At 40.7% G+C, this 15,025-nt stretch overlaps 1 protein-coding gene across 11 annotated transcripts in view; it reads right to left on the bottom strand.

Moving 5' to 3' along the window:
* The window catches only part of TASOR2 (transcription activation suppressor family member 2), an 82,061-nt gene extending 74,677 nt beyond the window's left edge, over window positions 1-7,384 (bottom strand). For 7 of the 11 annotated variants that reach the window (XM_063727482.1, XM_054521859.2, XM_063727481.1 and 4 more), the window contains exon 1: window positions 6,938-7,384. Coding sequence is in view for 1 of the 11 variants with exons in the window: in XM_054521859.2 (XP_054377834.1) it covers window positions 6,938-6,998 (61 nt within the window). In the remaining 10 variants the exon portion in view is untranslated. The remainder of the gene's footprint in view (window positions 1-6,937) is intronic. The other 4 variants (XM_054521865.2, XM_054521870.2, XM_063727483.1 and 1 more) reach the window with 3 other exon arrangements.
* Window positions 7,385-15,025: the final 7,641 nt, after the last annotated feature.

Here is a 15,025-nt window from a genome sequence, read left to right as displayed (position 1 = left end):
CAACCTCTGCCTCCCGGGTTCAAGCGATTCCCCTGCCTCAGCCTTCTGAGTAGCTGGAATTACAGGCATGGGCCCACCATGCCTAGCTAATTTTTGTATTTTTAGTAAAGGCGTTTCACCATGTTAACCTGGCTGGTCTCAAACTCCTGACCTCAACTGATCCGCCCTCCTCTGTCTCCCTAAGTGCTAGGATTACAGGCGTGAGCCACCATGCAAGGCCTGAATATGGTTTTTTAATACTTCACATATCTTCAGGAAAGCTGATACCAATGCCTGGGGTAGGGATGAGGTCCTTTCCCAATAAGCCATGCAGCCCTTCACGAAAAATTAAATCAAATGGAGGTGCAGGGCGAAGATGAAGTATTTGGCCTGACCTAAGGACATCTTTACTCATTATGTTTTAACTAAGCAACCTAAGATACCCACATGCATTGCCCAGAAGAAAGCCTAATTAGTAGATCTTATTCATCATTACCATTAGTGTGTTGTATAGCATACAGGATAATTTGAACTTCTAAAGCAAGTTAAATTTATAAACAATTATGTAGATTAACAAAGAGCTATTCAAAATAAAAAATTCACTAAGGTATTTAGTATATACAGTAGGAGAGAAATTACCTTTTTTAAAAAATTTTTTTTGGAATTACACCCCTTGAGTAAAGTGTATTACACCTATGTACTATGACTTTTTCATTTAGCTGTGGCTTGCTTATTTTTGGATTTAATATTCAATTTTTGAAGACTGTTTTAACATTCTCAAAATCCAGTCTACCATAAAAAGTATTTTTGGTAATCAGGCTGATGCTTATAAACACAACAATTTTTTTCCTGCTACATTATGTAAAAACAACAACAAATTCTTTAGAGACCATACTTTTTATATTCAAGATCATATAACTTTCTTTTTTTTTTTTTTGAGATGGAGTCTCACTCTGTCGTCAGGCTGGAGTGCAGTGGCGTGATCTTGGCTCACTGCAATCTCTGCCTCCCAGGTTCAAGCGATTCCCCTGCCTCAGCCTCCCAAGAAGCTGGGACTACAGGAGTGCACCATCATGCCCGGCTAATTTTTTGTATTGTAGTAGTGATGGAGTTTCACCATGTTGGCCAGGATGGTCTCAATCTCCTGACCTCGTGATCCACCCACCTCGGCCTCCCAAAGTGCTGGGATTACAGGCGTGAGCCACCACGCCTAGCCTCAAGATCATATAATTTTCATTAGAATAATTTCAAAGCTTATATGGTGACTTTTTAAGACATCTCTATACAGTAATGACCATTGTTCTGGCTCCTCATCAACTGGGTTTATGAGTTTGTGCTTTGGCATTAAACAATCTTTCACCTGTATAAAATGGTTGTATCATATTCATTAATATAGTTATTGCAAGGATACATACTGTTAAGTAGTTTTGTCACTCTTACAAAAAAATCCTGAGAATAAATTTCTCTCAGAAACAATTATATTTCAAGACCCACTTTTGGGTACTCTTGATTATTACACATGACAAAAGAGAAAGTGACATCTGATTTATGCTAGAATAAAGATAATTATGTATGGCCACCACCTCTACGTGTAGTCCACGCAAAATGTCCTGGGCACAGATAAATAGGGGATATGCACAAGGGTAAAGTAGGTGCCCCAATTGGACAAACCTCAGGCACTGGGGTCTTGAATATTCTTTCTCCTAACGAGGGAGCAGGTGTACATGAAAGGTTCTAAACAGGGTCTATTTCACCATGCCAAGGAGGGTAGTGAATCTTTATACAAAATATTAGCAAGGGATTTGGTTCTCCAATTAAATGTAATTAAAATCTTACTAGGAGAAAACAAAGTACACTCCAGATACATTTCTTATGATAAAAACAGTAATTTTAAAAAGCAAATTAAAAAAGCCAACTAAGCCAATCAATAGAAGCAAAAGCTAGTTATCTGTAGAGTAATAATAAAATAGGTAATCTTTTAGCAAATATAAACAAGAAAAAAGGAAAAAATTAAATATTGAAAACAAAGACGATACAACCACAAATACAAGGAAGATATTTCTAAAATTATAAATCACCATGTATAATTGATATCAATAAATCTGAAAACTATAAAAATATAATTTACCAACATTGGTCTAAATGGAAGAAACATTTAAATAAACCAATAATGATGAAGAAAATGAAAAGAGTAGTCAAAAACTCTACCCCCTCTTCCAAAAGACCAGTTCCAGAGATTCACTGTTTTACTTTTAACTTATCAAAAATTCACAATTATCAAAAATTATCAAAAATCCACAAGTTGGCAATGTATGTCTGTTGGGGAAGCTGTGGGAAACAAAGTGAAAGAGTAAAACACCAGAAGAGAATATTTACTATGTAGATAATAAAAAAATTTATACATTAAATAAAACAAATGGAAATTCACATTTAATAAATTATGAATAAACACATTTAAAAACACCTCCAATTTACAGATTTAAGAAGACAATCCCAAGCAACATACATACATGCTTGTTTTTTTGTTTTTTTGAGACGGAGTTTTGCTCTGTCGCCCAGGCTGGAGTGCAGTGGCGTGATCTCTGCTCACTGCAACCTCCACCTCCCGAGTTCAAGCAATTCTTCTGCCTCGGCCTCCCGAGTAGCTGGGACTACAGGCGTGCACCCCCATGCCAGGATAATTTTTGTATTTTTAGTAGACACAGAGTTTTACCATATTGGTCAGGCTGGTCTCGAACTCCTGACCTCGTGATCTGCCTGCCTTGGCTTCCCAAAGTGCTGGGATTACAGGCATGAGCCACCGTGTCCGGCCAATACATACTTGTTAACAGCAAAACAGCAAAAAGCTAAAGACCAAAACAAACAACAAAAGAATCCCCAAAAAACAGTCAGAACAAAATGAATTGATAGACTGATAGGTGACTTTTCAGCAGCAATACTGAAAGCCAAAGACAGAGGAATAAGAGCTTCAGCATGTTAAAACAATTGCCAACTTTTGTATTCAGCAAAAACATCGTTCAAGAATGGCTGCAAAATGAAGACATTTTCAGGTGAACAAAAACTGAGTGTTCATCATCAACAGATCTTCAATAAAAGCCATTCCAAAGGCTGTACTTTTTAAAGGACACAGGGTCTTGCTCTGTCACCCAGGAAGGAATACAGTGGCATGATCATGGCTCACTGCAATATCAACCTCCTGGGCTCAAGCAATCCTCCCACCTCAGCCTCCCAAGTAGCTGGGACCACAGGTGTGTGCTACCATGCTCAGCTAATTTTTTTTTTTTTTAAGATGGGGTCTCACTATGTTGCCCAGGCTGGTCTCAAACCTGGCTCAAGCAATCCTCCCAGCTCGACTTCCCAAAGTGCTAGGATCACAGGCACGAGCCCACGCACCCAACCAACTTTCTGAAATTATACAATGAAACGTGTCATCATGTGAAAGAGCTGCATAATTCAGTGAACCAATATTTTCCAAACGACCCATGTGTAGGTAAAAGAGCCCTTGAAAGTGCAAGGTAGGCCAATGGATTTTAATGTTAGAGCACGAGAAGTTCATTCATACAATTTCCAATTCTACACTGCAGCTAACATTTAACAAATTGTTAGGGGCTGGATGTTACAGTCCCAGTGCTTTGGGAGGCGAGGCAGGGGGATTGCTAGAGGCCAGCAGTTCGAGACTAGCTTGGGCAACACAGCAAGACTGTCTCTACAAAAAAAAAAAAAAAAAAAAATTAAAAATTAGCTGGGCCTGGTGGTGTGTGCCTGTAGTCCTAGTTACTCAGGAGGCTGAGGCAGGATTGTTTGAACCCAGGAGTTGGAGGCTGTAGTGAGCTATGAACACATCACTGCACTCTAGCCTGGGCGACAGAGCAAGACACTGTCCTAAAAAACAAAACAGAAACAAAAACACAAAACTGTTAGGTTTTGATGAGTATCAAAAAAGAACATAATCATCTGAAAAGATTAGTAAAATATTCGTCTCTTTTCTAACTACTCAGCTGAATGAGGCTGCATTTTCTTCATGCACTTCGACCAAAATAATACATGGCAACACAATGAATACAAAAGCAGATGAGACTCTAGTCATTAAAGGAGACATTCAGCATATTTGCAAAAATGTGCAAAAATCCCATTCTTGTCACTGATTTTGGGAGGATAAAATATGTTAAGATGTAATGGGTTATTATATTTAAAGGTACCAATAAATATACATTTCAAATTTATCAGTTTTAATATCTAATATGGTAATTATCAATTGATATAATCCAATAAACAAAAGATCTTTGGGATCTTCAACGGTCTTTTGAGACACAGTCTCACTCTGTCACCCAGGATGCAGTAGAGTGACACGACCTTGGCTCACTGCAACCTGCCTCCCAGGTTCAAGTGATTCTCTTGTCTCAGCCTCCCGAGTAGATGGGACTACCCGCACCTGCCACTACGCCCGGCTAATTTTTGTATTTTTAGTAGAGATGGTGTTTCGCCATGTTGGCCAGGCTGGTCCCTAACTCCTGACCTCAAGTGATCCGCCTGCCTTGGCCTCCCAAAGTGCTGGGATTACAGGCGTGAGCCACCGTGCCTGGCACCCTCAATGGTTCTTAAAAAGTGTAAAGGGGTCCTGGGAATAAAGTTTCTAAATTGCTAAACTACAGGCACGTGCTTTAACATGAGAGACTCTCAGAAACAATGTTTAACAAAAGTAACTCATAGAATACAGAATATGACTTTATTTAAATAAAGTTCAAAAACAGGTAAGAGTAAACAATGCTAGTTAAGGATATCTATATAGGTGACAAAACTGTTTAAAAAGGCAAGGGAATAATTAACGCAAAATTAATAATGGCCATGGTAATGGGGGGCAGGGAACGCATTCCTCCTGGGGTAGAAACACACAAAAGGTTTCTAAACTCACTAAAGTTTCTAAAGGTTTTATTAATTTTTGTTATGAAATATGCCATTAATATATACTGACAAAAAGTATATTTGTTACACAGATACGCTTTGTCAGTACATATTAATGACATTTCACAATAAAAAATTTTAAAGAAGAAAAAGGGAGATGTACATATTCTCCCAGAAGGAAAAACTCAAATGAATGTCTCTTCTCAAATTATAAATTCAACACCATCACAAACAATATCCCAAGATTTTCTATAGGACTTAAAAAGATAGTTCTAATTTCTTCTGGAAGAAAATATGCAAAAGAAAAACCCAAAGCTCTTTTTCAAAAGAAAGTACCAAAATATATTATAAAACTATGATAATTAAAATGCTATGGTAATAGTTACATGGGCGAAAGAAAAGAGAGCTCAGACCCAATAAAAACATCAGCAAATGATATGACCTGGCTAAAAAGATTTAACTTTTGTATTCACCAAGGAAGATGAAAATTAAAATAGAATGTTACTTTCAATTACTAGGTGGCTAAGATATTTTAAAAATACCATTATCATCCAGTGCTGGCTAGCATGGAGATAAAAACACATCTTTTGAGCGAGTGAACATAAAAAGGTACAATCATTTCAGGGAAATTTAGCAACATTATTATCCAGCACTCTCATAAGGAATCAATTCTACAGAAATACTATCATGACTACCTGAAGCACTGTTTATAACAGCAAGAGATGATCACTGCAGTATTGTCAGTTATAGAGATATCTTGAAAATAACTTGAATGTCTACCAATAGAAGAATGAGATTCACTTGATAAATACATGCCATATCGATCTATTTTTACTGAATAGATATTATACTGTATTTAACAAACACCATGTCTCAGTCAAGTTCTTAGGCACTTCACCGATTTTAACCCATTTTAACAACTATGTTTGGACCACAGGAGATGCTTCTAATCTCCCTTTAAAGAAAATTAGTTACATTTGGGCAAACGTTCTGTATACACAAAATTTCAAATATACCGTCTTTGCCTTCCTTAACATAATTGTGGACCTTTTGTCACCCTTTTTCTGGCCTAGCTTAGTTATTTACTGATGTACAGTACTGGACATACTGCATACAGCCAGCCATTCCTATAAGGCAGTTTTTCAACAGAAGGGTATTCTTGCACCGTTAGGGGACACTGCTTTGCTATAAACCTCCTAGGCAGGATTACCGCCAGGCTCACCCCTAGTTTTATTCAGGGAACACTGTAGACTCTAGGATCGCGAATGCTATTCCAATAATACCATACACTTGTATGCCACATATTTAAGTTTTGGATACACTTTCATAAACTTTACTGTTCTGATTTTACCTTACAGGGAGAATAAGGAAGAGTCAGCGTGGTTTGTTTAAATTTACAGATTTCAAATAGACAAGAAGCGACTAAGAGAAACTTGAGAATTCCCAAAGTAATCTTCCTCAAAATTTCAGTCATCAACCCAGTTCTCCCACGAAACGCTGCTTGGCGCCGCCTTCAGACAAACTTCTGTGTTGCTCGCACCAAGTTATCCTAACGCTCATGCACGGCTTGCGTTTGCTGCTAAAATGACCCTCCCTTCGGAGAGACCTGTTTTACCCTAAAAAGAAAAGGTGGCGCATTGCCATTAAGTCTCGAGTAGCAGCAGGCTTCACACAGAACCCGCAGGAAATGATTTCCCAGCCGGTGCAAACCCGAAGACGGAAACTTCAGCCAAGAACTTATCATCATATCCCTGAGGACGCAGCTGTCCCCTGACAGGCGACGCAAACGAAACGCCTCAAAAAGGGGCAAGATGACACGGTTAGGATCTCCCTGCCGGCGACACCGAGCGCGGCCACAGGTTGTAGCGCAGGACAGAAGGTTGAGTCATCTAGAAGGCGCCGACCCCTCCCACCCGCTCACCCGGAGCGCGGCAAAAGGCGAGGAGAACGCGTCGACCCTCGCAGCCAAGCCCCGGCAGCTGCCCGAGCGCTCAGCCTCGGGGACCCGCCGTCCTCCTCGCAGGGTTCTCGGGCGCCCAGGCCGAGGAGGACTTACCCGTCCTTGGCGTGGCCGCCGCCCCCGAGGACCTGAGATCCCGGCTCGGCCTCCTTCCCATGCTTCTCCCGGCCGTGCTCTGCGTCCTCCCGGGCCCTCGCGACACCGGCGCACGTGGGAAGCACTAGTCGCCGGCTCCGCGCTCCCGCGGGGAGCCCCCTCAGGGGCACGCCGTCAGCCCCGGCCCCGGGGTCCTCGCCGCGGGCGCTGACAGGGACGCCGCGCCTGCCCGCGCTCTGTCTCCCGTCAGGGTCACAGGCAAGAGGCAACCCCGGGACGCCCGGCAGCCTGCGAGAACATGTCGACTTTCTCTCTGACCGGCGCTAGCAACCGGAAGCAAAACCTCGCGGCCAAAGGAAAAGAAAAGGGGAGGGGGGGGCAAAAAAAGAAAGTGAAAACTGAAGTGAGGCGTCCCCCTCAGAGATGGGAACCAATCGCCGAGAAGAAACCAAGGCGCAGGCGCGGGCCGAGGTCAGCGTCCACGCGGCGCTCGCGTCTCCCCTCTGCGCAGGCGTAAGGCCACAGCTCGCTCCTGATTGGGCGGCCGATCCCGGCGAGCGCGTGGTGTCTCGCGTTGCCGACCTTTAACAGGATGCGGAAGATGCCGTTGGGAAGAGGCGGGAGAAGCTCTCTCGGCTGATCTATAGTGCTGTGGCTGTGGCCCACGTGGTCGCCTTCGGGCGCCTTCTCCTTTCTCAGCGTTTCCTTCCGCAGGTGTTGCTGCAAGAACAGTTTATTTGTCTGGCCCAAATGCGACATTTTCGAAATCTTGCCCTTGTTTTAATCCATATAGCAGGTGTGGCTGTTACCCCCAAGGAAAGCATCTCTAGAAATTTATAACACATGCACAGAGAGCTAAGATAACCATCAATAAAGTCAGGTTTATCCTTGCGCATGATAAATAGTCATGCAAACATCATTTAATTGTAGGGACACCTCGTGAGAGAGATACCTCATTAGGCAATTTGGTCCTTGAGTGAACACCATAGAAACCTAGAAGCGTAACCTACTACATACTTACACCATAAGCCATAGCCCATTACTCCTGGCTACAAACCCATGCTATATGTTATTGTACTGAATACTGTAGACAATTATAACACAATGGTAAGTGTTTGTATAAGCATATCTAGACATAGAAAAGGTACAATAAAAATACAGTATAAAAGATAAATAATGGTACACCTGTGTAAGGCATTCTCATGAATGGAGCTTGCAGTACTGGGAGTTGCTCTGGGTGAGTCTGTGAGTGAGCAATGAGAATGTGAAGGTCTGGGACATTACTGTACACTCTTGTAGACTTTATAAACACTGTACACCTAAGCTACATTGAATTTATTTTTTAAAATTTTTTCATAATTAACCTTAGCTTACTGTAACTTTTTAACTTTTTAAAACTTTTAAAAAACTTTTTAAGACTTTTGTAATAACACTTAGCTTAAAACAAACACATTGTACACAAATATTTTCTTTATATCCTTAATCTGTAAGTTTTTTTCTATTTTAAAAAATTTTTAATTTACTTTTTAAACTTTTTTGTTAAAAACTAAGACACAAACACACATTAACCTAGGCCTACACAGGGTCAGGATCATCGACATCATTGTCTTCACCTCCATTTTGTCCCATTGGAGGGCTGGAATTACAGTGGAGCCACTGCGCCTGGCCATGTGTGCTGTACTTTTATATGACTGGCAGTGCAGTAGATTCATTTACACCAGCATCACCACAAACACATGAGTAATGTGTTGCTGTATGAAATTAAGATGGCTACAACATCACTAGGCAATAGAACTCTTCAGCTCTATTATAATCATATAAGATCACTGTTGGATATGTGGTCTGTTGTTAACTGAAACATTAAGTGACATATGACTGTACCAATGAGAGAGATTAAGTGCTAATGAACATGTATCGTGAGTCAAGCACTGTGCTGGTAATACCAAGAGATTCAGTCATTGTGTTTACTGTAACCAGGTGCTGTAATAGACACTGGTTTTACAATCATGAACAAGCTAGATAAGGACCCTGCCTATAATGGAATTTATTCCAGAGGTGAGTGACAAACACAGGTAAATCACCACAACAACAAAATAGAATTTCAGATAACAATACATGGTGTGAAAACTCACTGGAAATGCTAGTGGATGGGACTGGGGGCTGGAGGCCAAGGATAGAAGTAGTGGAACTACAAGATCTTACTGAAATGGGCACATTTGAGGTCAAACTCTAAAGATCAAAACTGATAGAACCAAAGCTTGGAATACATGGAGGAAGAGCTTTCCAGGCAAAGGAAAAGGAAGTGCAAAGGACTTGAGAAGTGAAATGAAACCTATTCAAGAACAGAAGAAGGCTGACTGTGGAAGTAGAGAGTGAAATATAACAACATTTTAATAGCGCACAAAATCGGAATGTACAACTCCATGATTTATCACAAGGCGAATATTCGTGAAACCAACACCCCCATCAAGAAATAGAACATTGCCAGTACCCCACCCCTCTTCCCTAGCCTAAGCACTATTCTGACTTCCATGGTACTCTCTTCATTGCTTTTAAAAGAAAGTTTGCCAACTAAATATGCACCCTGAAACTTTATCATTTAGTTTGCTTGTGGTTTGAACTGTATATAAAGTGACTAATTTTGTGCCTGCTTGTGAGACTCACTATGTTTTTGGGTGTACTTGTTCTTTCGTTTTCATTGCTGTATATGTAGGCGTGAATGTAACATATTTGCTTTACCCATTGTATTATTGATGGACATTTGGGCTGTGTCCAGTTCTTGGCTATTATAAATAATACTTTTGTGATCATTCTTATTTATATCTCTTGGTGTACGTGGGCGCTCATTTCTGTTGGATGAAAACCTAGGATTGGGATTTTGGAATGCTAGACATGATAATTTGGATTTTTGTTTCTGCAAATATTTATGCCCTTATTCCCCACGGTTGGCCAAGTTTACTTCTCTACTTCATTGATGTTGGGCTTGGTCTAAGAGAGGTCTTTTGGCTGATAGAATATTAGCAGACATGACACAGCAGGATTCTTAAGTGTGCTCGTGCCGTTTGATTTGGTCCTTGTGCTCAGGTGATTCATATGTGGAGAAAATATCTCGCATAGCTGTTGTCTCTTCAGCCTGAGTCTCCAGAACAAACCTATGTGGAACAGATGTGACACCAACCCACAGTCCAACACACTTTGGATTAGCAGAGTCTTAGACATCCTGAAGATCAAGGGGTCTGAGAGTTAATGCTGTTATCATAAGCTAACGGAGTTTGGGGTGATTTATTATAGGGCATTATTGTGGCAATAACAAGGGCATATGTTCAACTTTAGCAGATAATTTCAAACTTTTTGCAAGCTGGTTTTACTGAGTTATACAGTTCCACAAAGATAATTCTAGTTCGTCTACATCCCTGCCAACACTTCTGAATTGTAGCCACTCTGAAGGGTGTGTCATGGTTTGAATTTGCGTAGTATACAATGTTGTTCTTTTTCAAGTATGTTTGGTTATTCTAAGTCTTTTTTTTTTTTTTTTTTTTTTTGAGACGGAATGTCACTCTTGTTGCCCAGCCTAGAGTGCAGTGGTGCAATCTTGGCTCACTACAACCTCCGCCCCCCACCCCCAGCCCCCGTTCAAGCAATTCTCCTGCCTCAGCTTCCCTAGTAACTGGAATTACAGGCGTCCGCCACTACGCCGGGCTAATTTTTTATATTTTTAGTAGAGATGGGGTTTCACCATTTTGGCCAGGCTGGTCTCAAACTCCTGACCTCAGGTGATCCACCCGCCTCCCAAACTGCTGGGATTACAGGCATGAGCCACTGCACCCGGCCCATCTATTCTAAGTCTTTTAAGTTTCTGTATACATTTTAGAACCAGCTTATTTTCTACCTCAAAAACAACCTGTTGGGATTTTGGTTGTGATTGTGTTGAATGTACATATCAATGTGGGAGAGAATTAATATCTTACTATTGTCAAATTCTACTTATTCAGGTCTTTAAAAATTTCCTTCAGCAATATTTATAGTTTTCAGTGTACAGCTCTTGAACATATTTTGTCATATTTATCTCTTTGTTTTTGATGTTATTCTTAATAGTACTAAAAATTTTTGCAATAATTTGTTGCTAGTATATAGAAATAAAATTGATTTTTCATATTAACTTTATATCTTGTAGCTTGCTAAAATCACTTATTATATCCAGTAGCTATTTGTTTGCACGTGTGTGCATTCTTTATGCTTTTTTAGGACATTGTCTGCAAATAAAAATAGTTTTACTTCATTGTTTCTAATTCGTATTTCTTTTCTCCTTATTGCATTAAGGCCATTAATGTAATGTTCAATATAAGGAGTGAGATAAAATATCCTTGACTTAAAAAAAAAAAAAATCCTTGTCTTGTCTCTCATCTTAGTGCAAAAGCATTTAGTTTGTAACCATTAAGCATAATGTTAGCTTTGGTGTTTTGTACCCTTTTTTAGATTTATGAATTTCCCTTCTGTTCCTACTTTTTGGAAGTTTTTCTCATAAATGGGTGTTGAATTTGGTCAAATGCTTTTCTGCATCTATTGAGATGATTATATAGTTTTTCTTTTCTCATCTATTAATATGGTAAATTACATCAATTGATTTTTCAAATGTTAAATCAACAGTGAATTCCTGAGATAAACCCAATTTATTCTGGATTCATTATCCTTTTCATATATTATACTGGATATGAATTGCTGATATTTTGTTAAGGATTCTGGCATTTGTATTCATACGAGATATTGGTCTATGTTTCTGTTTTATTTTTCTTGTGAAGTCTTTAGTTTGGGTATGAAGGTAACTCTGGCCTCATCCAATGAGTTGGGAAGTTTTCTTTCCTCTCTTAATTTTCAAAATACTTTGATTTAAATTGGCAGTATTTCTTTCATAAATGTTTAATATAATTAATCAGTGAGACAATCAGGGCCTGTATTTTTTATAGCAAGGTTTTTAAGTGCAGGATGTTATTTATTTAGTAGATATAGACGTATAAAGACCTAATATCTATTTCAGAGAAAGAGAGTTCTACCAATGCCACTGTCGTACCAGAGTGATGGTGGGCATATTTAAAGTTGTGTCATCATGAGAAGCATGATCAGAAGCTTAACACTATGTGTGTGGGGAAATATTACACAGAGTTGAGTCAATTTATTATCTAAACTCTAGTTGCCAATCAAGAATTATGAGGCATGCAAAGAAATGGGAAAGTATAACCCATACAATGAGAAAAAAACAAGCAGCAGAAACTGTCCAGAAGAGTGACCAGATGTCAGATCTAACAGAAAGGATTTCAAAGCAACCATTGTCCATGACTGTATTCCCAACACTTAGTGTGACTCAGAGAATGGAAATCCATGTGCTGAATACACAGACTCCCTCCTTCTGGGCTTTCCATATCTGCAGAATGAGAAAGTTGGAGGGGAAAACTCCAATTCCTGACAATCCTACTCTTATTCTCCACTTTATACAATTTTAATAACTAAGATGGAAATAAAAGTTCAAGAGAACGACAAGACTGCTTGACACAAAATAATATGGAGCTATCCTCTGTCCTGTCCTCTACCTGATTCCTCCTTGGAGACAAGCACTTCCAAATCTTTTAGCTGTTTCTTCTGCTATTTACTCACTTATTTTTTCCTGCCACTCTTGACTTCTCAATTTCCTTCTTCTTATTACTATATTAAATAGAGATGGGGGTCTCACTATGTTGCCCAAGCTGGTCTCGAGCTACTGGGCTCAAGCAATCCTCTTGCCTTAGCCTCCCAAAGTGTTGGGATTACAGGCATGAGCTACTGTCTCCAGCTGACTTCTCAGTTTTAGATAAAATCTTCCTAAAATGGCTAATGAGGACAGAGCTATTTCAGGCAACACCCTGCAACTGTACATTTGCTTTCCTCCATGCTTTCTATATAGTCACGTCATCATTTTTTATTGTGTGTTTACAGCTAAGCCATAAAAAACGTTTGTACAAATTTTGTTTTTCTTGAAATTAGCAACTGCATCATTTTTAATCTCTGTATCTATCAAAAATATAACCCCAAGTTCTTCAACAACATACACATACACATACACATGCGTTATATTAGGAGTATGAGGGAGAGAAAATGTGTGTGTATAAAAATGGGGGAAGAGTAAAAGGGGTTAAATCATCTGTAATAATAAGTAGGAAACCAAGAATGTCTCTGTTTTAAGAGTATCCCATTGCCTAATTTATAAAACTTAGCAATACTGCGGGACTTCCTCCAAAAAATGCCATAAGAAAAATATAAACAAAGTTCTGTGTTTAGAAATTTTTTTTAAAAATAAGCGCTATGGATGTGGAGAGAAGTGCGGGATGAAATCTGCTGCCCTCAGGCTGTTCTCAGCCAGGGCCTGAGTGTGGTGGAGGACGAGTTTGGGCCATTCCTGCCCAGAGCAGGGCTTCTCTCATGGAGAATCTTCATGCTGAGGCACACATCTCCCAGCTGAGACTTTCCTAGAGCTCCATGGTGGTCTGAGACTCTCCCTACCCAATTCTTCCTCCCTGTTTCGATGCACAAGTGTCGGGCCTGCACCACAATCTAAGACTCTCCCCGCCTACTCTTGCTTCTTCCCGGTTTATTCTTTACAGACATTTCCCCCAATAAATCGCCTGTGTGTCTGCTTTTCAGAGACCAGGAACTGATACAAGTAAATACTAAGAGTGGTCCAAGAAAAGAGAAGGCCAGCTGGGGTTTTGGAATTGGGTCACTCACGGTCCTGATGGCAAAAAGGGGCTGATTCCAAGAGGGATGTGAGGTATAGGACAGATCTTGGTAACAAGTGGTGGCCTGAATGGTGACGATTTCACCAGAGTTAACCCAGGAGAAGTGATGACTATGCAGGTGTGAGCTCATAATAAGAGAGGTGGTCACAGAGCTGAGGTACTAGAGGCAGGCGGTCTCCAGGGGCAGGCAGGATCTAAGGTAACAGAGGCAGGCGGAGTCTGATAGAAGCTGGAGCTCACAATTACTCTAATGGCTGGCAGAGGTGGAAAGGCAGCCCACGGGGCCTGGCCCTTAGAGAGGGCAGATAGGACACAGTATTCCAAAATAAATAGGCAGCTAGTGAGGGTTCTACATAATATCTGCAACTAGGAGAAGGCCACGAAGGAGGTGAGGGAAGCTGGAGGTGGAGATGGAGCAGAAGTGGCCCCAATTCCTATCACTTCCATGGGGAGACATCCATTCCCAAACTCCCAAGTTCTGCCAGGGTGGAGATCCTGGTCTGTCTCCAAAAAAGGTGTCTCACATGTGCCAGAAAAAAAAAAAAAAAGAAAAAATTAAATAAACAATCCTAAAATGTGTCCTCTTCTCAGGAGACTCAGTACCTGCCCTTCAAATCCCAAGCTAAAGCTGCTGCCAGGGCACTTAGACTCTTGCGTCCAGGCAGTAGCAAGCGCGAACAGCTGTGACTTTCTTGACAGTAGTGATTGCTGCCGATGGGTAGGAGGAGGTAGAGCTGTCTTTGCACATGGGAAGGAACACTTGTACAATCCAGGGGCGCACTTGGGGGCCTCTTGGTACTCCCTTGTCCCATTGTAACTGTTGATGACACAGACAGCAATTCCAGCCTTAGAAATCTATGACGATTATGAGTTCAGGCCCCTCGAGTGTCAAGGTTTGAGTCATGTTACAAGGTGAGCCACGAAGACTTATTGAGGTGATAGCTGAGAGGGATAGGAAAATTTAAAATATGGTGGAGGAAGAAGAGGATGAATGCCCATTGAAGCCCTGAGACTAACTGCAGAGACAGATCCTATTTGTACCACTGACCTTCTTTTTCTAAGTTCCCCAATGAGAGGCTTTTGGGAATCATAGAGAAACTGCTCCCCTAAATATGTACGGAGAAATAGATTTATCTGGTGGAAGAAGGTAGACTGTGGTAGTGATGGAAGTGATCTTTCTAAAGAGAAACTGCTCTGGGAGCAGAGTTGACTCAGATTCCAACTTCCACCCCACTGGAGCCAGCATGCCTCTCACACTTCCTCCAGGATGTTCCCAGACAGTGGCTGAGCACAGCGGGGATACGAGTGCTGGTCCAAGCCT

Source organism: Pongo abelii, chromosome 8 (assembly GCF_028885655.2).
Source record: "Pongo abelii isolate AG06213 chromosome 8, NHGRI_mPonAbe1-v2.0_pri, whole genome shotgun sequence".
Classification (NCBI taxonomy): Eukaryota; Metazoa; Chordata; class Mammalia; order Primates; family Hominidae; genus Pongo; species Pongo abelii.
Note: the sequence above shows the minus strand (reverse complement) of the source record. Positions and strands in the feature narration are given on the sequence as shown.